This window comes from Fusarium proliferatum (genome assembly GCF_900067095.1).
Source record: "Fusarium proliferatum ET1 genome assembly, contig: FPRO_scaffold013, whole genome shotgun sequence".
NCBI lineage: Eukaryota > Fungi > Ascomycota > Sordariomycetes > Hypocreales > Nectriaceae > Fusarium > Fusarium proliferatum.
In genome coordinates this window covers 722520-748999 of record NW_022194802.1, presented here as the reverse complement: position 1 = coordinate 748999, position 26480 = coordinate 722520, and the positions used below count along the sequence as shown (strand labels likewise).

Below are 26480 nucleotides of genomic sequence, written 5' to 3'. Positions count from 1 at the left end.
AATACTCAGAATTTCAGCGATTTAGAATGGTTCCAAAGGCTTCGTTCGGGGTTTTGGGCGTTTTAGCGCTCGCTTCTGGTGTCGCGAGCGGCCGTGAAGGAATCCAACCAGAACACGAGTATGCCAAAGAGAGGGCGCATATGGTTTTTAATGCGATCCATTCCGCAGGTCGAGAATGGGGTTCTGCCCTGTACCATAATGGATTCGGCTTCTTTCCAGCTACTGTGCCCGAAGGCACCATATTTTACCACGGTTCTCGACAAAACGTAACCCCGACTGGGCCCGAGTGGTTGGCTTTTGACATCGAACACGCCGAAAACTTCGCGCGATCTTTCAAGTATCGGCCTGGTGGAAGACACCCTGGAGCGCCGCCAGGACCTCCTCCTGGCAAAAAGAAGCCAGATGCGGATAAGGGACAGACCGGAGAGAACGAAGACCGTCAAGAATTACGACGTCGCAGCGAGTACATAAAGACCGGCACTGGCAACGATCCGTTGGACAAGGTCGCTGACACAAAAGGGGATGACGATCCTGTTGTCGTGAGGGGTTACTTTCACACGTACCAGACAAATCGTGACCTCAAAGTTCTGGTGATTGATGGTATGAGTGCTGGAAAAACCGACATGGGCACACTCGATTCCCAAGATCTGGTCCTTCGCGAAAACAACACCAATAGGGGAAGTATGGATGAATGGAACCGAGCTAATGATTTGTGCAAACTGGCATCTGAATGGGGCATCGATGGTTTTGTTCGAATTGAGATTGGCATCGAAATTATCAAGTGTGATTTTGGGGAGAGCCTAGATCTGGTCAGCATGATGCGTACAGAGTTGATGGACCGTATCCTGGGGAAATCCGGCTTGGCAACGTTCCAATTTGTGAGAGCGGTTGGTGAGCGATACGATGGTGTCGGAGCTAATCGACTTCGTATTGATTTCTCGTCAATGGTTTCCGGCCTCTTCTTCCCCATCAACATCTCCAGTACTGTCGTGGGGCGCCCAGATCTAAAGAGACTTGGTTCGGCAACTCTGGAGGAGCTCAAAGATGTCAAGGCGTACCTGGACAACGTGTTGCGTCAGCCTCGGAGGTTTATCGTGGACTGGCAAGGCGTGACGGACCTAATCATGGCTCGTTACAGTAAGAGACTGGCACTTATGGTGCACGAACCGTTGCAGTCGCAATATTTCATCGATGAGGTCGAGGCTGCCACGTTGACCTGGTACAACGCGCCGCCATCACCCGATGATAATTCCATGGCAGACCAAAGAGAGGTTAATAGGACTGCCGATGCTATTGAACAATGCCGGGTGCACTACCTCCGACCAGCCCTCAAAGCCAGACAACAATGGAGTTTCGAAGATGAGTTGATTTACACATCTCTTGACGCGGTATTGGGCACTATCTGCCAAACATTGTTCTTGGTCCGCAATGCCTTGCTCGAAGCATCCGGCTCGGATTTGGACGAATATAGGATCAGACTTGACAACGAAAACGATACTGAAATGGAAAAAGCGATCAGTAGTGGTCGAGCAGTGATTCGGGCACTGATGAGCGATCTCGGTTGGTCAACCTGGAAGAAGCCACAGCCCTGTCAACCAGACGAGGTCAACACGATTGCTATGTGGCCGTTTGGAACTAAAGAAGACCATTGGCACCCCGGATGCCGTTCAATCGAGACAGTGCAACAGCCTGGTGATAGATATTGGTGGAACCGCAGACCTCGCAAGGTATAGCCTCGTCTCAAAGCCATTCGGCCGCGATGACGGGATCTCGTCGGTTTTTAACGTTAGTTACAGCGTTGCCGTCTGTTGCAAAAGAGAATGGCCGACGCTTCCGCCTTCACGGAAGATGTTTGCCAGCTGGCAGTGAATTGAGCGATTAGACAACTCTGACAATAATACCCAACACATTCATTAGCGAATCCAAGAAGGCAGTGATGTTCAGGGCTAATGCAAGGAGCCAACATTAAAATTTGGTCAAAAATGTGAAATAGATCAGATCATACGACCACGCCAGGAGTCGAACCTTTTGGAGATGTTAGTGCCTGGATGCGGAGAAGCTCGTTTGAATGAGAACCTACCTGGAATCTCTAGAGAATTCGGGAGATCTGGAACCGAAATCTAGCGCCTTAGCCATTAGGCCACGCGGCCGATGGAAATTCCCACGAGAAAAAAGATTTATGAGCCCTGCTTGGCATCATGGTGGAGTTGTTGACATGTTTGTGGGTTGTGCCGTTGCAGTGGGTATCATGAGTGAGGGATGAACTGAGGCGATCCATTGACCAACGAGAGACGAGCATTTGTCAAGCAGAGCGGAATAGTTCCTTTGTCTGGACAATCCTTTTTCAGCTTTCATGCCAAGATATGCATCAAGGTCATGACGTGGGATGGAATAGACAGACCTGATATGCCTTACAAGTCACAAGGAGACACAAACTGAGGAAGCTCTACGTGTTGCTCCACCAAGATCCAGGTGCTTATCAATCTTGTAGCAATGATTCGCGCGGTGGGATTCCGCCCCCTGCAAATGCGACTCTGGATTGACGACAAAAGTGAGATGTTTTGTCGATGCTAGGAATTTACAGTCTCGACCCGTTGCAGCCGCAAGAGCCGTTCCGATCTATCTTCGAGAACCCGGGGTGACCCGAAGCTTATTTACAGGTGTCAGCCCACTCTTTGTCACAGGTTTCAATATTCCAAGCTCGTGGCATCGAAAATTTAAGGTCAAGAGCTGGGTATTTCCGCATCTCCGTCAAGTGCAAGACTTTTCCCTGAGCAATTGAGGCCTTTCAGCACGAAATAGCTGACCTGTTTGAGCAATTGACTGCCAGACAACTCAATGCAACGTATGCAAAGCCATGACACAAGGGTATTTGATCGTCTCTGCTCTACCCTGCCTCTCCCAAACTTACACGCAAGACGGCGGGGCATTAGCATGAAAGGAACGTCAAGCCTGGGGATATAGTTGGGCCCTGCATTTCCATCAGTCTGGATCCGACGAAACATATTAACGAATGCAGTAACTAACATAAAAAACGGTATCCAAAAAAAGAAGCCCCAACGCCAATCCCGGTGACGTGCGGCTCACCCCGCGGAGATGCTCTAACCAAAACCATCAGACCACTATCAAGATCGGACCGTGATCCAGGAACCCACACGGCGAACGGCGCTGTATTCGGGTCCATGAGCTATTCTTTTCGCATGGCATGATGCTTGGCCTTGAGAGTCATGAAGAGCGTAATGTTCTTTCTCCGCGCCATGACTGGTTCTCCGGCCTGGTATATAAAGAGTCTAAAGGTTGGCCAGTTTGACGACATTATTCTCGACATCATCTAGTAGATCAACACTACAACAACCTCTCAGCTCTTCCTCACATCTCTTCAACGCCAAACAAACAAACAAACAGTACACAATGGCTCTCACCGCAGCACAAGTAGCAATTGTGAAGTCAACTGCTCCCATCCTGAAGGAGCATGGCAAGACTATCACCACCACTTTCTACCGCAACATGCTCGGCGCTCACCCTGAGCTCAAGAACTACTTCTCTCTACGAAACCAGCAGACCGGAGCTCAACAAGCCGCTCTCGCCAACTCTGTCCTCGCCTACGCTACATATATCGACGACCTTGGCAAGCTCTCCCACGCCGTTGAGCGCATTGCTCACAAGCACGTTTCTCTCTTCATCAAGCCAGAACACTACCCCATCGTTGGCACACATCTCATCGGTGCCATTGGCGAGGTTCTCGGTTCTGCTTTGACAACTGAGATCAAGGACGCTTGGGTTGCTGCTTATGGCCAGCTCGCTGATATCTTCATCCAGCGCGAGGGTCAGATGTACGAGGCTGCAGGCGAATGGAACTCGTGGCGCAAGTTCAAGATTGTCAAGAAGGAGGCTGAGAACGACTCTGTCACTAGCTTCTACCTTGAGCCTACTGATGGCAAGTCTTTGCCTAAGTTCCTCCCCGGACAATACGTCAGCGTGCAGATTCCCATCCCTGAGCTTGATGGTCTTCTCCAGAGCCGTCAGTTCAGTCTGAGCGAGGCTCCTGGCACCGGCCACTACCGCATCAGTGTCAAGCTTCAGGGTCCTACTGAGGAGCCTGCTGTTGAGGATCTCGCTGCTGGCAAGATTGCTGGTCTTCTCTCCACAAGACTTCACAACCGTTACAACGTCGATGACGAGCTTGAACTGAGCCCTCCTGCTGGAGAGTTCTCCCTCGACCCTGCCGACACTTCTGCTGCCAAGAAGCCTCTTGTTCTCCTCTCCGCTGGTGTTGGCGCCACTCCTCTCGTCTCCATCCTCGACTCAGTTCTCCAGTCCCCGACCGCCTCACGACCCATCACCTGGATCCACGGTGCTCGCTACTCTGGCTCTACCTGCTTCGTTCCCCATGTTCTCGACTCTGCCAAGAAGCACGAGAACATCACCGCCAAGATCTTCCTCGAGGATGTCAAGGAGGGTGACCAGTACGACTTCAAGGGCGAGATCGACCTTGCCAAGCTCCAGAAGGAACAGCTTCTCCAGCTCGGCAACTCTGATGCTGAGTACTACATCTGCGGACCTGAGGACTGGATGGTCAATGTCAGGGCATTCCTCGAGGAGAACGGTGTTCCCCGTGAGCGCCAGCACCTCGAGCTCTTCAAGACTGGTGATATTTAAAAAGTGATGCGCTACATATGATGGGTTTCCTTGCATTTAATCGGTTTATTGCCTGGCATGTCGAGGGCGTTGAGGATCTGCTGTGCTTTTTTGCAGCGGTATGTTTTGTTTGCTCAGATTGAAGAAAGAGTGCATATACTAGATACCAGATACCACCCTCAAAAACAAAAAAGAATTATTCAACCTAATCTTCATTCGCTTCTGGCTCGATAGTATCCGACGTGAAGAACTTAAGAGTGTGTCTTGGTAAATAGCCGACGTGTTAGTATCACGTGTAGTACAGTGAGACGAGCCACGAGTAAAAGTAACGAGAGACAATAGTGACAACATGTGTGTGTGTTTTATCTTCCCAGGCAAGGCTTGAGTTACGACTGGACGCCACCGTCCAATGTCTCGCCTGTTTGTGGACGACGTTGTATGCAGTCACTTTAAACGATGATGGGGGAGAAAAAGTAAATATTGATACCCTTGTCTGCGGGGATGAGATCGGGTGATGAACCGATCGAGATTGCGTTGGGGGAGGTATTACGTATTAGTAATGAGTGGAGAATGGGCATGATCTGAGGTGATATGATGGGAGATGTCATGAGAAGTGTTCATGGGAAGTGGTGTGGTTGTATACAGGTTGATACTGAGTAGAGGACCATACATAGTACAGCTTATAAGAAATATCAGCCAAAGAATAATAATTCTTCCGTTCAAACCAGTGACTGGCCACAATCGCAATATTTGACTCAACTCATCAACAAATCGCTTTCGTCTTCTTCGCCTCCACGCAACTGCAGCTCGCCGAACTACCCTCCAATGAAGCACACCGTCGAACCGATATATCAATCAAGCCTCTTTCTCAAATCTGCGGTGAAGAAAAAGGAAAGACCCAAACGAGGCTTTCTGTAAGGACAGGGCTAGCAGGGAAAGACGTGCCTCGTGTTGCACCACATGGTCGAGCAGCACAAGGCGTGCTGTTGTGATACATTGCAGAGAAGGGAAGAGACGCCACCGCTTGTTGAGATTGATGAGAGACTTTGATGATAATGAAGAATGGAACTGGTTTTGACTTGATATGAGTGCTTGATTCAAAGTTAGGAGTTTGATATCTTCCACTTGATGATACCTCAAGGTATGGCGTTGAGACATACATAGCAGATTCTCATCTGCTTCATCTTGCTCATCGGCGCCGATCCATTGGATCGGATACCCCTGACAAGGTCTCACGACGAGGATACCGACAGCATCGGAACCGCCTCACTGGCAAAGCTACAGGATCCTCGATGCAGCACGACACGCTCCGTAGGCGAGTTCATGCATGAGCCTCTTCTCCTCCCATTTCCTCCTCTCAACTCACAAAGTGTGGGAAGAGCTGTCACTGTGCCACCAAAAACAAAATACAGCATCACTCAATTCTTCCCTCCCTCCTTTCTATAAACCGCCCATCTTTGTTCCCCCTTGTTTCTTTGCCGCCGTTCGAAAAGAAAAAAAGAAAAGAAAAAAGAAGTTCGTTGTCATGGCAGAGACAGTCCATCGGAAAGCTTGTGATCGCTGCCACGCGCAGAAACTCAGCTGCAAACGATATAACGACGAGGCGTGCGAGCGGTGCGTCAGACTCAAGACGGAGTGCAAGTCTAGTCCGTCGCTACGGTATAGGAAGAACCAGCAGCAGCTTGCTGAGAGTCAACAGCAACAGCAGCAGCAGCGGCAACAGTTTGTTGATAACGGGACGACTTCTTCTCTTACTGCTACTTCGAGTGGACGCCGCTCGCCGAAACGACGACGGACAGATAGTCAAGAGGATCCGAGTCTTGTCTCACCCGACGCGGGTACGTGCCCCCTACCACTCTGCTTTATCGCCCTCTTATTTCTTCTGTCTTGGATGCAACCGACTCACAGCCGAGTCAAGGAGAAGCAGCGGTGTCAATAATACCCAATAACAATACCAATACCCGTACCCATACACACACGGACACAGACAACAGCCTCAGCCTGACGTCTAAGAGTCATATCCTCCCCGTCTCCGTCCCTGTCCCTGTCTCACCCGATCCCGTAGTCGATAGCACCGACTTTGCCTTCACCTTCGACCAGCAGCTCGCCTTCTTCACAAATCCTCAGTATTTATCTCACTCCGAGTTCCCTGGAACTCGTCCTGTATTCTGGGAACCTGCACCTCTCTACCAGCATCAGCACCAGCACCAGCACCAGCAGCCACCTGAACACCCTTATCACCAGCCGCTGGGTGAAGTTGCACCAGAGCGTGACGCCCTTCACCAGCAGCACGTCGTGCCCCTGAGCTGTGCACCTGAGCACAGCAGCACCTCTGACAAGCGCGCGTCACGCACGCAGTCGAAGCAGCAGCAAAGGAGTAATAGACCGAGGCCCAGACAGATCACCCTCCGCCACGACGCTGACTTGTCGCCGCTGCAGCAGCACGAGGTTCCCCAGATTCACTGGATGGCCCAGTTGTCTGACATAAACGCCCGGCTGCTGGACCTGGCGTCCGCTTTGCCTTCTCCCCAGGATGGACCGCTGGTGGGTCGTCCTGTTGATGAGAGGTTTAGAAGTCAGGGGTTTCCCATTGAGGATATGTTCAAGCTCACGCGACGTGTGGCAGATATTCTCGAGAAACCACCTTCCAACAATGATGGGAGTAAGATGCATCACTCTACCATTGATGGAAGTGATCCGGGCAATGCCATGTTCATCTTGTCAACATACGTGCGTCTGCTCGACATGTATCAACGAGTCTTCAGCCTCGTACACACAGAGCTAGCAACACAGACAGGCACAGATACGACCTTTAGCTTCTGGAAACTACCCGCCGTGACGGTAGGATCCTTCGCTGTAGAGTCGTCTCCATTTCTGCAGATGTCTCTCACGATCCAGCTAGCAGAGGAGTTCTTATCTCGTCTGAGAGGTTCGACGGCGCGGTGGTCAGGGGCTGGGAACGCAGCGTCCATGTTCGCGGGAGTTGTGGATGTGTCTTTTCAGGCGTTTCGGGATCGCGAGGAGGCTTTGGCGAAGCATCTGGTTGAGTTGCGGAGTGAGATAGAGCCTTTGATAGATTCATAGGGGGCAGTGACCTGAGGAGAGGGCACGAGTTGGATAGGGAACTGGGCTGGGGATGGATGCAGTATCGGTATAGGGGCTTCAACTGTTCTGTTTCAAGATGGAGGAGGCCTCAAGAAGCAATTCACTAATACATACCATCGTTTTCACTGAGACAAACACATATCACCAAGTGTCGAGAGTCTGTGAGGAGGCTTACGAGCATACCAAGCCTCAACTCTACGAAATCAGGGGCAATGACACAAAAACTTCACAGGCACATTCACGAAACACCAGACTTCCATCGTCTCCCATCAAAATCCCCTATTCTACCCAACAATTCCCATTTTCTCAGAGTGGCAATCTTTTCATCGTCGAAGTTGAAGCCCAATTCATGCCCAACTGACCCAGAGATCTGGAACAGCGTAAATCATATGCCGCTCATCTTCGGATTTCCCAGACAGGAATTTGATCCTCAGGGCCCTGAAAATCCCTAACTACTAGCCTCTATTCCCGCGCGGCGTGGCCTCCGAAGTTTGTCATTGGGGATCCGCATCGCGACGAGAAAAGAGACAACAAGAGGGAGGGACTGACTGACTCTCATCAGAGCCTCGCATATGACCGAACCTCGCAATTGCAACCCTCCCCACGTCTCGTTTAACTAGAGCAACTGTAACTGCAACTATCGCAAGGCCTGGCAGGGCAGGGCCAGGGCAGCTGGCTACCGTACCCAGTGGAAGACACGAGGACGTCGAGTCTGCCGTCGTCAAACGCGCCCGCTAGGGGAAGCCAACGATGCATCCGACACAAGGCCACAGAGGTCCTCAGCGGTATCTGATTGGGACCGAAGCTCTAGAAGGCTCCTCGTAGACAGATGTTTGGGTGAGGGATGTGCCGACACTAGACCACCTAACGCCCAGTAGCATCGCCAGTTTTGCCCGTTTGAGTATCCCCTGCAAACTCTAATAGCACACGCCCTGCCTTGTCTATTTTGAGTTTACGACTCGACTCGCTGACTCTCCCTCCCAACCCGTGTTTTGGTGACGCCCCTAATTAACGAGCGGGCGATGAAACATAACAGGCCCTGCTCTGTGGTCGATAATCGATATCGCTATGACAATGTGTGCATATAACAAAGCAAATGGCTGAGATGGAATAGGAATGCCGTTACGATCCATCCTTGGAAAGGTTTGATCGCCAACCTGCACGATGTGACAGGGGTACAAGTACGAGAAGGCCTTCTATCAATCTCAACTCACCTCACCTCACCTCACCTCACGCCAGTCACTGAAAGAGCGCTATGACTTTAACGCGTTTATTGGCCCAGAGACTTACCGTTACGACGTTTTTCCTACTCCAAAGAGAGTATAATTCGCACGACACTATCCAAGGCGTCTTCGGAACGTCTGACCCGAGATGCACTTATCAAGACGTGCATTCATTTCCATGCACGTAAGTAGCATAACTTAACTTAAAACCTCCTACTCCTGGCTTTCCGTCCCTATCGAAACTGACAAGTGACAGACGGTGAATGAAGGAACCGAATCGAACCAATTCTTCACCGGCAGATAATATGTAGACTGACCTGACCTGACCTGAGCTGTAACAGATACACGCCCCCCACTGAGTCATCATCAGCTCTCCAGTACAGTAACATTACTCTCTCTGTTACCTGCGTAGCTATGCATCCATCCGCAGGCCATGGCATCCAGTACATACCCTCGATATCAAACCCCATTGGAAGTCTTCATAAGCAAGGGACGCATTTTCGCTACACGGAACGTTCCTAGACCCCGACGCCGAGAACGGCACAGCCGCGAGCCATCCCACTTCACGTCGGCTCTCTCTCTCTAGTCTAGTCTAGTCAAGCCAAGCCAAGCCAAGCCAAGCAACAAATCTCGTGAAACGAAAGGGCAGAGAGAGAAATAATTCATAACCTCACGGTAATAGAACGAATGAAATTAAGCTTTCACCCAACGGCTTGGTAATGGGTAAACTCTTTCCGATCCAGGCAAAGTCCCACAGATGTCCATTGCCTCGGGATTTAGCTGTGGATGTACCTCTGAAGATCTTGATGCCCAACCCAAACCAACTCGACTCTCTTCTCCTCCAAAGTGAAAATATCCGGACCCTTCTTTTCCTGAAGAGGCATGTGCGACAGAAATGTCAGGATCCCCATCCTGTCCCTCCCTTTCTGCGCTCAAGACACCCCTGTCCTGTCTTGTTTTGAGCATAGGCCCCTCCAAAGAGAGCACGTCTTTTGTCTCACAGGGAGAAGAATCTGCCTGTCTCTCTTGATGGCAAAGACCGCGATCAGGACCATGCGGTTTTACATTCTGCGTCATCTCGCCAATTTCCAGCAGAACGGTTCCGCAGGCTTGGTGCGAGACAAGGATTCCATCATGACATGGGGGACAATCAATCTACGATAGGCCAACTTTGTGTCCGTCTGCATTACTTTTTATCCTCCCTCGGCCGAGATATATACTTTCATGCCTCTGGTGAGAAATCTGCCGAATGACATGGGTAGAGTAACTCTTCAAGATGCCCTGAAACAGTCTCTGGTACATAGACACTCTGCTCACTTTTCTCTGTTGCCTATGTTGCATCGCAAATGTTGCATCGTAAATATCGATTCCTCGCGATCATCCTTGGGGAGTCATGATAAACCAGGTTACTGGTAATTGTACCTTGTTGCAGCGCAAGGATGCTCACGCCAGAATCATCATGACGAGTTCCTGGGCGAGATCTGCCTATCATGATATGTTGATACGTTGTAGGCCGATCAGACAGGGCGTGAACGGTAGAGCGACTGTCTCAATAGAAGAAAGTCATAGCATAATCAACTCCCTGTCCTTCGCAAGGCGCCGGAGTCACTTCATCGAAGAATCATCCTAGTGACTCTTTCACGTATGTATCCGATGTAGGGTATTCGCAGTCCCGGCTCTTCCATCTCTCCCAAGCTCTCTCTAAACTCACACCGAATACGATCATCAAATGCAGAAGAGAAACAAAATCTTCAATCAAGAATGGCATGATGCCTAAACCTATCATCACCCGGCCCGGTCCAGAAGCCGCCCGCAAAGCAACCATCATAAAGCACTTCTGCAACTCATGTGAACTTGGCGGCGACTAGTAAAACCGGTGAGTTTAGCGACCAAGTTCACCTCTCTGGTGGTTCCGCAAATCTACTATGTAGCGGGGACAATTCCGCAGAGAACAAAAAAGCCACGGACACTCCTTGTTAAGTAACGTGCCAAGTCTGGGGTTGACAGGTTGTGCTTGTGCCTTGCATCTCTACCCGTCAGCGCTTGAAGCGGCCCTGGCGGTTTCCGCGTAAATAATTTTCTTCTTCATCGAAGTTCGAGAAGTCGAGGTTTTCGTGATGCGAAAAGGCCTCCAAGTTCGAGACTGTCAAGACCTGCATTGCCCCCATATGCATAATGCATGCGTTGTTGACATCGTACAGCTGTCAAAGAGCGGTCTGCATCATTTACATTAGTGTTTGTTGAGTAACAAATCCACACACCTCTTGTGTGAAGTGTTATTGAAGCAAGATTCGCCTTCGTATCTGGTTATTGCATGCGCAGTTATCCATATACACTAGCAAGTTACGAGTGTCTCGTTGTGTCTGGCCCGACTACGCCGGGGCAAAACCAGCCGAGACAAATCTCCCCTTTTTTTTCTCGTCTCTGATGGAATGACTGTTGTTTTCTCGTTTGTTGTCTCATCGTTCGTACCCAGGCGCTCGGTAACCAGTCAGTTGATTTGACCCAGGGCGAACGAGTTCCACTCTGTGTGATTTCCCGGCAGAGGCGGGATTACATGATCTGCCCGGAGGAATGGAAAGGGAAGGGAAGGGAAAACCTTTCTCTTGGTAACCAGCTCAGACCAGCAACAAGATAATAGGACACGTGATGACGAAGAACGAGAGATCCGCACGATCCTGGTCTGACAAGAGTGGACTGGATTTGAAGCCCTGTTCATATCCAGGCTGAAGGATCAGGATTGAACGTGGCGGACTTGGCCTGAGAAGGACCTCGTTGAAGAGATAGCTCCGAGACATGACCGCAGAGGTCCTCGGAGGGTTACAGGTTTCTGGACCTGGCGAGGGTTACAGAAGGATGGGCATGGCTCCTGTAACCAGGCATGTATGCTAAGGTATGTACAGTTCTCCGTTCTCCCCACAGAGGCTACAGCGCTCCGTGAGTTTGATCTTCAAGATGGCGTCCTGCAGGCCCATGCCCAGCCTGATAGGTGTCAGTAAACTCTGTCTCGTTTAAGCTTTGCATTTCTCTTCAGCCGTTTTGTTTGGCTTGTCAGATTTTAGCAGTTCATGTAGGAAGTGAGACAGACATGTCAAAGGTTCTGTATGTAGCTCAGGTAAGTTGACAGCTGAAGTGAATACCGAGTGTCGTCACCCTTGCATGAGAAACAATTCGCATTGACGAAGGGGAGTCTCCCACAGTAGAAAGAGAGAGTCAGAAGAGCCGGCTCCTGGCCCTGGAACTTGGCTGGGATTGGGACTGTCACACCCACCAGAAGCAGAACATCCCGAGGCCCGAGCCCGCGTCCTGGGAACGCCAAAGAAGAAAGCTGGGACCGACGTGATTGGACAAACCCCTGTGAAGAGGGGCATTATGGCTTGGCAGAGTTGACGATTGCAACAGAGGCCAGGTTCTTCAGGCTAGGGTGAACTTGGCGTCAGAGGCAGGGGAGTTCACTGACCAAATAGCGAGCCCGAGAACTAAGAAAAAATTGGCGATTATGAATAGTATCGTCCAGATAAGATTAAATGCGTTTGAGCGAAGAGGAGGTTTTTCTCTTCACGGAGTAGACGATGATGGTCTCGGAGGACTAGAAACACATGCTACAGCTGGACATGGCCGTATATGGAGACAAGTTGTCTCCATAGCATGTCATGTCTGGCTTGCTCGGGGGGCATTTCCTAGGTCCCGGGCAAAGCCGTCCAGCCAGTCGGTAGAGGCTAAGAGGACTCACCCGTCAGTCCCCCTTGGCAGATAATTTGCCATGGGAGAGCACGAAAATCTGGATTTGCAGGGCTGATTGGATAGCGGTGTGGTATCAACCAAGAGACGGCGTCGGATCGACTGTGGAGATTGTGGAAATTATGGTATTCCAGAAGACGCCTTTCAGAAGCGGAAGGCTTTTTCGCTAAGTTTAGTCTTGAACATGACGCATTGCAAGAGAGAGAGTATGTGTGTGCTGTGTTTCTCCTTTTTGGAACCTGGTCTGTGTTTGGCTGTGTCATGAATCAAGAAAAGATTTATACGAAAAGAATCGGGATATGTATGTATGTATGAGTGTTGACATAAACAGAACAAATACCCCCTGTAGAGTGCAGCAAGGATGAGTGCTCGTTTAGCCGCAATTGGTGGGATTCTCATGCTTGACAGCGTAGGCCTGCAGCGAGGCCTGGCTCAAACTTGTGCATAGCCATGTCGAAACTTGTTGACCGGTTCTTCATTAGGAAAGTAGAAAACTCACGTGGAGGGCAGCGGGTGAAAGGCTTAAAGATTGTGCAGTAGTTGAATGAGTTGTTGGCGACGACAAGATATCGGTACTCGTGAATATGTACATACTTTAAGGTCGGGTGCGCCTAGATAACAACATCGCAGGCCAAGCTTATAGGGGCCTTGCACCACTACCAGCCCTGTAAATGCCCTGCTACGGAATCTCTCATCAAACTCTCGGTAGCGGATACGTTTCGGCTGAGTGACAAGCCGACAGCAGCCCAGGACAGGACAATACAGGACATACCGCTACCGGCATTGCGCCCACGTGTGCAGTGGAGCAGAGCGCCAGAATATGCGTGCTAAAATGCTAACTCCATGCACGATGCTGTTGTGTATGGGGTCATATGTATGTAGGAGTCTAAGCTCAGTCCATATGACCCAGACAGCCTTGTTTTTTCTCCCAGTCATTTTGGGCAACGAAACGAGGTCATTCTCCGAATGGTGATACCCGGCAGTGGACATGTGTGTCATGGAATCACGACGGTACTTGAGCCCTCTAAAATTCGCCAGGGGCCGTACGAAAGCCCAGCCCAGCAGAGAATGGCGTCAGTGTCCAAGCGTCCAGTGTCGCTCATCAACCAAGTCCAATGGAACTCTACGGACAGGGCACGTCTAGAACGGACTGAGACGTTGGCAGTGGGTCAGACAGGTTTATCACTCTCGCTCTGTCATCCATATTTTGCTGTAATTAATTACCTGAGTAATTACTTAATTAATCAAATCCCCTCGCTCAGTAGAATAGACACCGATGGATGACACAAAACATGGCCGTGCACTGAACCGCAGTAAACCAGACTAACCTGACCTGCAAGCAATGCACCACAAGAAAATCTTTTCTACATTGATGTGATGTGCATTGACGCAGACAGCCAGGCAGGCAGGCCCTTTATCAGATAGACCTTGTTTCTATTATTGATTCAGCCAGACCAGCATTGTCGCAGCCAGTCAAAACAGTATCCTACCTACCTACCTTGATGACTGGTCAGTCAAGGGATGCCCGAATCGAATAATGATGAGTCTCCTTAATTGGCATGCCATGACTAGCAAAAGTTGACTTGGTCTCTTCAAAGAAGCAATATCAGAGAGGTCTCGACCCCTCAAAACGGTCGTGTTGCATCCCGCTCTAGGCAGTACAACATGCTGATCACACGAAGGGGTTGGCTCATTGAGGGAGGCTTCCACGTGCCCGACGGCCCGTGTCTGCTCGGGTGATGCAACTCCCAATCAGATAAAACGGTGAGAGTCGAGTAGATAGGTAGCTATTGCTTGCTTTGGAGGCGGTCATCGTTGCTGAGGTGCTGCTCCCCTCGCGGTGGAGTAAGGCGGGACGTTTTGGTCTTCCTTTTCAAGGGTCCAAGACCTTTTGTTCTGCTCACCGTCACGAAGTATTTCGAGTAGCAGAGCAGAGGGCGCGGTCTGGCGGGCAGACAGAGACAGTTCTGATTCAAATTGTGGATCGCAGCACCCTGAAGGCCAAGGTGAGCTAGACGGCGGCTCCGCCTTGGAGACAGTTTCCTCGCTCCAGAGACTAGTTAACGAGAAAGCGATGCTGTGCTGTGTTGTGGCAGAGTATTGCGGTGAGTACCCAATCCATGAGGTAAGGCATAGAGCGAGCGAGCGAACGAGCAAGCATGTTGACTTGATGTGAGGTTGTATGTGCTGTTACCTGATACAAGATGGATATGGATGGATGGACGTGCTGTAACATCATCGTGAGGGGAAGGGGATTGCCGGCGGTATTGGTGGTTCTGGAATATTATGGTGGAGTGAAATGGAAGGGTCCAAGTTTAGATCCCCCAGCCCAGTAATACAGGCCAGTGCTGTTTCGGCATGTGCGACAGTGATTTCTACTCTATCGTTTATTCATTCGTAACGAGAAATGTCATTTGGGAATAGCATCGACCGTTGTCTTGCCTGTGCCTCGGCCAACCCTCGGTGACTCATCCATCTCCATCAAACATTCATTCTCAGGGTCTTCCTCTAAACTAAAATAAATTGCAGAACCCAAAACTCATCCTCACTTCGCCGACGCCGAAGACGTGAGGGCTCGCAGATTGGTCTGTGTGTTTCACCAGACAGTGAGTACCTAGTGAGTGGCCTTTAATTCTTGGGGGACTTTTTTACCAGGTGGAGGATAGCTTGGTCTTAGATTAAAACAGTTGATCCCAGTAAACGGGTCGCTCTCGATATATGCATACGCATGCGCAAATCATTGCAACTCTATTCAGTCACACCCCCCCCTTTTCACTCCCTCCCGCTCTTCAGCTCGCAAAAACAACCCCAGACAGCCACCCCCCCAATCCCTTGTTTCTCGGAGAGAGATGGAAGTGCCACCATCAAAACTTTTAGCAGCAGAGAACACGCCCCCCTTCTTGTACGTACAGAGAGGGTGTGCTTGCTCGCGATGCTGCTATGGCTCCCTCGATGGCAGTGGGCTGTCTGTCAACAGGGGTCACCAAGGTATGTATGGCATGGAAGGGCCCTTTTCTCTTGTCGAAGTTATAATAAACAACCTTTTTCCTTTTGAGCCCCGTCCGTAGGGATTCTCTAGCCTCTGTACCGTTGTTTTGGCTCCATCTTGTCTCTGTCTTTAAATACTTCTTTATTCCCCTCCTCGAAGCCATTTCCAATTCGACCAAGACGTTGCAGCGTGTGTTATTGTACCGTAGTCCGTCTCAGCAGGAACCTTGTCGCCCGCCATTGCTACCCAACACCAGCAGCATCCTTGAACGCTACTCTACTACCTGCCCTCACTTGTTGATATAGAGTTCGGCGGATCACTACTATTGCCCATTGTATATACGGATACATATATAACCACGGGGCCTAGCCATCTTCATCTTGGACCGATCGACTCACATACTTATTATACCTTGGTCCACGGTTTTTTAGAATCGACATAACCTTGTCGGGTTTGCCACAATGTGCAACTACATCTATGTAAGTCAGAACTTACAACATCATATCATCATGCACCACATCACCGTGATGGTGAATGGTTGTATACAAGATATATACTGATACATTTTATAGAAGGAACTTAGCTGCCAACATCACTACCATCTGGTAGAATCATGGTGTCCCAAGTATATCGAGACCGAACGTCGGTGTCCGCCCACCATTGTGAGCAAGCAGTACTGGTGAGTCAACATGGCCATATCCACAACATACATGAACTGTCACTAACCATATATCCACAGGGGTGATGACATTTGTGGTATGTCTTAACATTTCCAAGGCCCGACTCGATGCTCTCCACCGACAGCCAACTTTTGATGCATCAACTCGTACTAATTAGTTCTCTAGCTGCCTGCCGCGAACGCCAACAACCCAGCAATCACCCATGGGCGAAACTGATCCAACGTCCCGAGTCACGCTTGTCCTACTCTCCCCAAGTTCGTGCGCAATGAAAACGAGCGATCCGTCTCGCAGGTCGAGTCCTCGATGTGTCGCCAACCGATCTGCCACTCCAACGTCCAATAAGGCGGCACTCTTCACCTATCTATTCATCCCCGCACGCGCATACACATACGAAACTCGACCTCTCGGATGAGTTGAAACAACAGGATACAACCTCATTCGTCTCTCTCTCGCCTACGGTGCCGAGATATCCCTCCATCGAAACGAATAGTCGACGTCTGCAGGCTCATCAAGCCAAGCGATGTGCTTTACCAGGTGGCCGACTCAAGTGAGACATGGTACCCCCCACTTCGGAACCGTGGACATATGAATCAACGAAATACAGACAGCATCGAACAACAAAACCAAAGAAAAAAGTACAGTTTATTGATACCTTGGAAAGGCGCAGGAAAGCATTTGGTTCAGCATTTTTACTGTCATCATTTTATTATCTGGAAGGAAAAGAATTCGGCTCTTTGGGTGCAAACCCGTTCTTTTGGCCGATGTGGGATGGGGGACACTTCGTCCCTCTCTTGACTCGCAAGAGGCGTTTACAAGCATGGCAGAAGCTTTGGTACCTTTTTGGGGGGGATGGCGTCCGATCGACAGCCCGGGACCAGCTCTCGAGGAGAGCCCGAAAGCTGGGGGGATGGGGGCCACTGAAGAAAGTGCTCAGACACCTGCAATGTGCATCTTTTCGCCACCGACAGGGGAGAGCTTAGGCCATCATAGCTCTGCCTACAGCACAGTCGGGTCGATGCCACGCACAGGACAAGCACTTTCACCCATCAACTCGGACCTCATCTCGACATTGGACGCCACACCACCAGCCTCGGGCGCTACCCCGATGATTATCTGCATGAGAGGTCTTATGACCGTCATCAGAGCAGCCTATTATCAAGCAACACCTCTTGGATTGATCTCTCGAGAGAAGAAGAAGAAGCAGCCCAACCACATCTGGCACGGGAAGGAGTCTTGACTACTATTTTTATTTTATTTTTGGCGCGCTTATGTTTTTATTAAAAACCCAACTACAACTACCTTGTTGGACTAACTGGTGCATGCATGGAAATGGGCATTTATGGGAATCAAAGATATCACTTGGGAGGGGGTTTAAGGGATCGGATTGGAAACCATTTTCTACTACACCTTCTTTCTCTACACTCGATGGCATGGGCGTTTTTTACCTATTGTTTGGTTCCTCCCGATATTGCCGCGCATGGCATGCACGGCATGGGGGGACTTTGTTGCTTTACCAACCCTATCTTTACTACTGATCACAGCTGAGACTACCCAAGATAGTTGCATATTGTTAGGCGCAGGAAATGAAATACTAGAATATTGCTTGTTAGTAAACTTGTCAGCTCTCGCGTACCTTGATAGTTTTGATCCGCCAAAGTCGACGAAGCACTTGGGGGCGGTCGTTTCGAAAAGCAGCCATTTTTGCATTAGAATGCACTAGATCAATTGATCAAAACGAAAAAAAGCAAAGAGTAGAAAAAAACCGGGAAGTTCTATACTGAATCAGGGAAAAAATTACAAAGGTACAAGAGATTACGGTATTACCTTAGTTTGGACCCATCCCGCTACGGGCCGCTCAATCTTGGTGATATGATATGCCGAGTGACATTCTGAATCACGAGGCTGACGATACCCGCGCTGATACGCCTTTGACATATCTCTAGAACACGTCTGTGATGATGAGCGTGGCATGTCTCTGTTGTAATAGGATAGGCAAGTCTGTGATGGGGGATATGGGATGGGATGGCAGTGCTTGGTTTCGGTCGGAGGAGATAACTTAGTGCGATTTCGTGATTTGCGCGCCGTTGGATGGATTCATCTACCGAACGGGGGATCCATCCATCAGCGCGTGTGCGTGCGAGCCAAGCAGATCCTTATAAACTAGATGGCTACTGTATACAAAAGTGCTGCGATGCTGAACACGGAAGTCAGTCAGGTATCACATTGCTTTGGATCTGTATCACTTCTCTCTTCTCTCTCTCCTTCTGCCCCATCAATCCCCACGTTGTCCGCTTCTTGCCTCCCACCATCTCTTTTCCCCTGGACCTTACCTTTCGTCCGCTAGTTTGATGCCGTTGGCTTCTTGACGCGTTGGCGCTACCGCATCGTGCCGACGGGAGTCTCAATCTGGTCTGCTGAGTCAAGCCCATGCTACCCGCTTTATCTACTTATTCTTGGCAGTCATCTAAAAGCCTCGCAGCCAAAAGTCATCGTGTAACTCTTGCTCAAGCATCACGTTCTGTTGACATATTTGCACGGTCTTAACGCTTTATCTTTTAGTGCCTCTTAGCGCAGGTTACGCCATTGAGACGTTAGTTGTCTCTTTTCTCAATGGGAATAAGTTTTTCTGGTTCCCGTAGTGGAGGGAATGTTGGTTTTCGCTTCTGCACGAGGCGTCACTGGCCGTTGGTATCAGAGTTTGGACTAGCAGCCCGCCTATGCTATGTGTGTTTAGTTAGTGGTCTTTGACACGAAATACTCTAAACGGTTCCTCGGCGAACTTGACTAAGGTAAGGTAAGGTAGAGGAGGGCGTGTACATGTCATGCCGCCGTCATGTGTCTTTGACATCGTGGGTTCAAGTCCACAGCAGAGCACGGTTGTAAAAATGATATCCATCCCTCAAGACGATGACGAGGAACAGCAGCATCGTGGGCCAAAGCGTACGAAGCGAGAGAGACGAACGAGGTTTGTTTACTCTAGGTACGCAAAGCGCGGTTAGTTTGCCATTCACCGCTTGCAGTGCAGTGCAGGCAATGTACTCGTCACCAACATCTACCGATATCTCCTGTGCATTCTAGACCTTGGACCTTGGACCTCTCCCTGCATGTGCGGGCAAGGCAGTTGAATCCTGCAAGGCCTGGAGAACGGGATATGGCAAAGCAGCCGCACGTGTTGCTCTCTTTGCTCGCCCCGATTTTTTCATTCTCTTCTCATTCGAGAAGCCTCGGCCAATCCGAGTCTCGCACTCAATCCCCGGGCTTCGGTTTGTCTGCCACGTCGTCGCGTTCGCTTCGACTCGCTTCGCGCAAGTAAACACCACGTACGTACTGTATCGTCAAGGTCATGAGAATGTCCAAAAATGGAGACGGACTTTTTGACAGATCCGCGACGTGGGGTACGTGGGAGATCCTTTGAGCCAAACTGTCACGGCATGGGGGTTCGTTATCACGACTTTTGATAAGATGAGGCTGAAGCTGAGTTTGGGAAACAAAAGAATCTTTGAGACCGGAGATGTGGCACTCGCGAGTTTCTGGATCCTCGCTAACCATCATATCAAGCTTTTTTCCTTACTCACCTACCTAGACCGGATAGCTGGGTCAGACACCCATGATAACAGCGCTGCACTGTAAATCATCACGGAAACCTTGAGCCCTTGTCTATCGTCGCATGATTCACCCTCCACTACCCCTACCTTACTATTACCTACCTAACGTAGACAGATGAGAGAATTAAAGGTGCTCGCAAGGACCCCACACGGCCAATCTAATTCTTATCAATCAATCAATCATAAGGGTCCTTCATTCCGAAAGGTCCCCTACTTCCGACCTTCTCAAATCTCTCGCGCCTCTTATCACCCACCGTTTCACAATCCATGGCTCAACGGTCGGAACATACATACTAACTACGGAAGAGAGAGAGAGAGAGAGAGAGAGAGCCAGGGGGAAAAAAGGTCCCTTCCTAAAAAGGGTTGCGCGAGATTAAACCAAGAAAAGAAGAACGAGTCGGGATGAAACTTGGCTTTGAAAAAAAAAAAAGTGACTGTTCTCGGGGGACTCGATGCATGTCATGCAGCGTCTTTTCTTCACATGCGGCCAGGATCCAAACCGGTCAGTGTGATGAGCTAGGGATGCCCCTTCTCACCGATCAAATGGCGATTTCCTCAGGACATGGTCTTTTTGTCCTTTCTCGTCTTGCCCTGGCTGGAAACAGCATTTAACAGCCGCCGAGGCTTGTGACCCGAATCCGAATCCCGCATTCGGTGGGTGTCATCACGTCAAAATCTCTACAGCGAGCAAGGATGGCGGGGTATCGGGAACGGAGGACGGAGATTGAACACACCAACACCATGATGCGCATTGGGTCAAGACAAGGTAGGGCCTTCATCATGGTTGCTATTACACTCTGAAACTATCTCGGATGCTATCTCGCCATGTTATCACCCCAAATCATCATGTTGATAGCATCTGTCTGGGCGATAGAGATCAACTCAATCTTCCCACGTGCTCTGGACCCCACGACATCTGACGATTCCAATCTTGGCTCAGGCGTGGGATGATCTTCCGAAACGAGGCATTACGTTCCGAATAGACGGTATCTAGCTGCCTTGAAGGATTTCGAGGGGGACATTTCTGCATGCAGATTCGTGGTTGCGACTGCGACCACTTCAACGCCAACACCATCATACGTTGGCGGTTGGCTCAAGTACATAGGCCAATTGTGAATGCTCCAGGACTGAAAGCCCCGAAAGCACCGCCATGAGGCCATCTACCCCACAACAAGGCTCACCGGTATGGAGTATGGAGAGTCCAATTGCGACGCAGTGCCAACATGCAGCATGCAGCAGGGCTGCTGACACACCTGCTTGCTCTATTGGAGCCATGGTGATGCATCCTGCATCCATGTATCGACAGACAGCACCCGCATCCGATGAACCGAGGTGCAGGTAATGCCTTGATCCCCTCAAAATTGTGTGTACATACATACATACATACATTATGTGAGGGTCATGATTTGCAATTGTTGGAGGGAGGCAAAGTATGATCTCCTCGACCTGGAGGGATCTGAGGCCCGTTTATCCAGGGGATTTCCTTGTTAGTATGAGCCCGGACTGGACCAAGATATTAAGTTTTAGTAAAGCGTCTCGTCTGAAGTTTTTAGTAGGGGGTGCATGATGACGATGACTCTTGTTGATGTCAACTGTGGCAAAGGGCGTAGCGTTCGTGCCTGAGCAAGATCAAAGCGTCTGGATCGCGAGCGCAAGCTAGCATTGCAAGAGGAAGCTCTGAACGCTGGAGAGTAGGCGAGTTGCATCATTGATATCGCATCGCAATCATGTATAACGTAAGTCGGAGATTTACCAATTGAAGGCTGGCAGCCACAGACCATTCTTCTCCACGTCTGACGCTGACGCTGACGCTGACGCCAGAGGGATCGTAGCCAGGGGCCAGGGAAAGGGAAGAAAAGCCAAGTGCCGGATAGATGCATTAGCGCTGCACATGACACGTGCATATAAGCCCCGTAAGTGCATACCTTCTCTAGGTTCATACTTTCAAACGGTCGCTCCATGACCTATTTCCTAAATCGTCGACGTGCAGTTCTTGATACACCTCACCCGCTTCTACATTTACACGCTCTTTTTCTTTAAAATTATTCCTGGTACATGGGCTCTCTGTGCTCTGCTCCACCCCCTGTTACTGCTTTTCGAGCAAACTCCGAGATTTCATGCTTCCCAAAGAGTCGAGACACGTACATTATCACAGACCGGTCAAGCACAGAGACCATGACCATGGCCATGATGCCACAAAATGCGGCATTATGTGCACTCTGCACTGCACGGACAAGTGCCACACCCTCTCGGATATTCTGTCATCAATCTCCCGGTCGCAACGGAGAATTAAAGTGACGGGTGTTATTGACGTCGGGCCAAAAGGAGTTATGCAAAACGTGATCGTGGTATCGTGCGAGTCTTAGCAACATGCAAGCACTTGAGACCTTTTTTGTTCTCCACGATGGATGGAGATTCGGCACACCCTGGGCCCCTTATTGTCATGCCATGATGCTTGCACCCGCACAAGCCAGTGAGCATGTGACTTGAGCATATGGTGTCTGTCTAGCATTGACGTACAGTTACGTCTATTGGTGCAATGGGTGCATTGAGCGTTTCTGCGACAAGGCTGGCATTCGGTGATCAGATGTCTAGAGGATGTCATGGATCGGAATATCGATCTCGACAAACAACTTTGTCCCGACGCATCGCGTACTCTGTTTTTACATCGGAAATGCCCGAGGGCAAACTTCTTTCCGGAGTATGGAGGTAATTACAGCAAACATAGATTACGGAAACTCGATGCGCCAAGACATGGATACTTGATATTACGCTGATCGCGATCTCGTGCCATGTGCACGCCGAATATTAGCGACTTCTCTTTCGTTACCGATATACTGGATTGCGTTACGATTATTGTATCGCAAACTCGGTGAGTTTTCCTTGCTAGGAAACTGGTTATCGCGAGACAAGTGTCCACCGAGTTTGCCTCTCTTGCAGCTCTGCTATTGGTGTGTTGGTCGACACAACCGTTGGTTCTACATCCAATCCCAGCTCCAGCTGACCTCAACCTCAGCCCCGTTCTCAATGTCAGCGTAACATGTGGATCTTGGATAATGAACTGAAGATATAGACATGCTTCACATTGTCTCGAGGTCAGGTGATGAGTAAACAAGTAGTTGCTTTTTTTCTTTCTTTATTCGCTGTGTTTCCATCTTGGACCTGCTTGTTGGACGCGGCTTACACCGTTGGCGCTATCACATCTCAAAGAAAGCCACGATTCAGGTCCTCAGGCACGACCCCCGTCACGCTAAAGGAAAGGCTGCATAGGGCGCACATCAGGTTGCGTTCAACCGCTATGGCTAGAGGAAAAGAATAAGATCTTGTGGAGAGCTAAGCTCAATTGACGCGATATGATCTCAGCTAAGGCGGCTGAGAGATGTTTCCGTCATTTTCTTATTGGTTGTTGACCCTGTTGAATCGATCATAATAGAGGAGATATTCCCGGTGCCCCGATCTGATGTTGCAGTGTGAGCGGCTATCACAAGTGATACCGCGCGTGAGATGCGCCTTGTAGCGTTGGAGATGCTTGATCGCGTCGCGAGCTGAAAGAGAGGGATTGGCATCGTGCTCACGATGAACATCGCTAATTGGGAGTAATCCTTGGTATAACGGGCAAATCATAATTGCACAGGATGCCAAGGGATTCCTCGGTGCTGCTTTGGCGAAGCCATCTGAAACCAGACATGTCATTACTCAATTCTGTCTTGTTGCCTCCTTAGCTGGTGGCTTACCCCTTCCGCGACGGGATGCATCACTAATCAACTAAGATTGCACAACCAACCACTAGTTTGTGAGGCTTCCAGGTTGTTGCCCAACCAAACCGCTCGTCGATCATCCCGACTCGATCCTTCTTTACGCCTTCTATTTCTGCTTCTTCTCAGTTTCAGCCTCGAGACTTCCGTCTACCAGACTTCCGTCAGGCAAGATCTTTTCCCTGGTTCGAACGTAGGCCAACAAAAAGGGATACGCCAGATCACAAACAACTGAGGTGCCAGTGATGAAGACGCCAAGAGGATGGAAAACGAAGCCGTGAGCCTCGGGCCAGTACCACCACATCAGACCGCAAGAGACGGGCAGACCCATGACGGTGCCAACAAAGCGGCAGAACCTATAAGCGATATGTCAGCATGGCTGAGTTTTAGATGCAGTGTTTGTTCTGAGATTGCTTTTTCTGGATAGTCATCACGGGACAACAAGTGGATGTTAATCCTACTGGTAACCATCTCATTCAGCAGACCGCTCTTACCTGAGACACGATTTGCAGTAATGTTCCGAGCTCTGGGGATCAGGGAGCACGAATATGATAGATGAGATGACAAGGCGACCCGTATCGAGACACACCCTCTGCAAGAACCAAGAATTGCATATAGGAAATGAAGGACTCACCAAATTGCATAGCTCTGTCCACCAGAGTGGCCTCTCTGAAGAAGCATAGCCAACGCCGAGACGCTGAATATCATTTGCGCCACACCAGCCGACCAATATGCCAACTCCGTAGTATCCCTCGCCTCAAGGCCCTTCCAATTCTTACCCCATTTGATGCCATACCCTCTATGCGGCTCCTCAAGCCACCACCACACAAACAACCCATTGCCTACGACACCCGCCACAAAAACCAGGAACAGCAACAAGGCAACATTATTCGCTATGAGCGGACTTGAGGCAAACGACCTAGGCGCTGTTTTAAGCGTAGCGTAGAGAACAACCATATCGAGAAGAAGCCAGAGTATGAAACCGTATGTCTCAATGGGCGCTTCGCATACACCAAAGGCGTAGACTACTTCCCATCCTAGATTGAGACCCAGCGCGACGAGCGGTGCGGGGGTCGCGTGGGTTGCTAGTGAGCGGCGGATCATGAGGACGTAGGCGATCAGCCAGAATGTTATGCCGAGGGAGAGGCAGGCTGTTGATGCAGGGACGAGCCATGGTGGTGCTGAGGGGGGTGGGATGTCATATGAGCCCATTTTGTGGTGTTTATTTGGACGGGAGTGTCTGAGGTGTGCTTTGATGGTTGAGAGGTTGGAAAGAGATTGGGGGTGGGTGGTAGTTGGAGCGATTGAGGTATTGACTTTCCGGTTGTGCCGGATGATACTCTGTTGATATGTGAGTTGTTGAGATGCGCGGCGGATGAGGCTGCGGTGAGCGGTGGATTACCCTATATGTCAGCCTGGTGATGAGATGACACAACATCTCTCGGCGGTTTCCAGACATGCACTCTGAGTCTGGACATTGTGGTTCATCTAACCATTCCTGATTCTCATGTGCATCGTGATGTCCTCAGAAAAAGAGTTGAGCTGTGGTTAATTCAATGCGATATATGTGTCCTTCTTTTGGCTGAACGTTATGAAGTCCTCTTTTCCACAAAACGACCGACGTGACTAACTAGAGCAGAAAGGCCAGAGACCAAAGATCCAGTGAAAAATATTATAGTGCATTTTGAGTCTTCTCCATTTGCCATGCAGGCCATTTGTAGGCATAAGTTAGGTCGGCTCTGCGGTACTATGTAGATGAGATTTTCGAGATTATATCTTGCGACTGATTACGTTTGACCTATGCGACAAACTCCCTCAACGTACAAGACAGGCACATACTCTAGACTCGTTCTTGACTTTATAGATACGAACTGATGCGCGCCACTGAATTTAGAGTCTCAACCTCATAATTCGAATGATAGGGTTGCGGATTGGACCTGTATGTGATGGAATTGCTCTGAAAGGAGTGATGTTTTGCTGTGATCAGGCACAGAGACTTGGGGAGATTTAGCAGTAGAGTTGAACCTAAGCAAATGAGTTTTATTCGGGACATTGAGCTCTCTGTCTCTTCACATGTAAGTATCTAGGTTAAGAGCTTCTACGGAAACTATTACTAAATATCGGCTAGAATGTGATGCATAGGGCGAGACAGTCAATGGCGGGCTCGACTTCCTTGACACAACTGGTGGTAAGGACGCTGCTCCTGCGAATAGAAATTGAAAGAATTATTTCTAGGAGTATTAAAGTGTCTGCCAGTCTCGATCGGACGTCGTTAAGATGTTTGCTGTGCATCTGGGAGGCAGCTTGTCGTCTGGCTAAACCAAGTCAACTACGCACCTGTCTATGAGAACTAATACTTCCACAAATACTACATCGCGGCAGTTTCGAGAGGAAAATGTGTATTTATAGACCAAATGAGTAGGTACATCCCAGAACTCGGCTTCGAGGATAGCAAAGTTAGGGCCATCATCTTCAGTTTCCTCCGGCAAAGGTCGGCCTTGCCCGTAGCCCATCACGTCAGTAATCAAGAAACGCCTCAGATGCGAGGAACTCCCATAACGGAGAACATTAGCTGCGGTGAGTATTAAGTAAATTACGAGATATGTTCTAGTGGCTGTTGTGAATGAAGAATACACCATATGCTCTTCGGTGGCCGTGGCATGCTCCTGAAGGCCACGAGACGGACACTTGTGATTGACGTGAAACCAGCCGAGAGACTGGTAGTGGCTGGCTGGCTATGAAAT

The 26480-nt window shown here is 49.8% G+C and overlaps 5 protein-coding genes across 5 annotated transcripts; 4 read left to right on the top strand and 1 right to left on the bottom strand.

The window, feature by feature from the left end:
- Positions 1–26: 26 nt before the first annotated feature.
- On the top strand, positions 27–1733 carry FPRO_12884 (uncharacterized protein; the record flags this gene model as incomplete). Its single annotated transcript, XM_031223449.1, has 1 exon — positions 27–1733. The coding sequence occupies one exon, from the start codon at positions 27–29 to the stop codon at positions 1731–1733; it is 1707 nt and encodes a 568-aa protein (XP_031088807.1).
- A 1678-nt stretch (positions 1734–3411) lies between these two features.
- On the top strand, positions 3412–4659 carry FPRO_12883 (putative flavohemoglobin; the record flags this gene model as incomplete). The annotated part of the gene is made up of 1 exon (XM_031223448.1): positions 3412–4659. One exon carries the CDS (start codon positions 3412–3414, stop codon positions 4657–4659), a length of 1248 nt encoding a protein of 415 aa, XP_031088806.1.
- Positions 4660–6163: 1504 nt separating this feature from the next.
- Positions 6164–7722, top strand: FPRO_12882 (uncharacterized protein; the record flags this gene model as incomplete). The annotated part of the gene is made up of 2 exons (XM_031223446.1): positions 6164–6476; positions 6626–7722. 2 exons carry the CDS (start codon positions 6164–6166, stop codon positions 7720–7722), a joined length of 1410 nt encoding a protein of 469 aa, XP_031088805.1.
- Positions 7723–16157: 8435 nt separating this feature from the next.
- FPRO_12881 (uncharacterized protein) lies at positions 16158–16645 on the top strand (the record flags this gene model as incomplete). The annotated part of the gene is made up of 4 exons (XM_031223445.1): positions 16158–16175; positions 16269–16375; positions 16436–16452; positions 16542–16645. 4 exons carry the CDS (start codon positions 16158–16160, stop codon positions 16643–16645), a joined length of 246 nt encoding a protein of 81 aa, XP_031088804.1.
- A 7200-nt stretch (positions 16646–23845) lies between these two features.
- On the bottom strand, positions 23846–24948 carry FPRO_12880 (uncharacterized protein; the record flags this gene model as incomplete). The annotated part of the gene is made up of 2 exons (XM_031223444.1): positions 23846–24092; positions 24371–24948. The coding sequence occupies 2 exons, from the start codon at positions 24946–24948 to the stop codon at positions 23846–23848; spliced, it is 825 nt and encodes a 274-aa protein (XP_031088803.1).
- Between the last annotated feature and the right edge of the window lie 1532 nt (positions 24949–26480).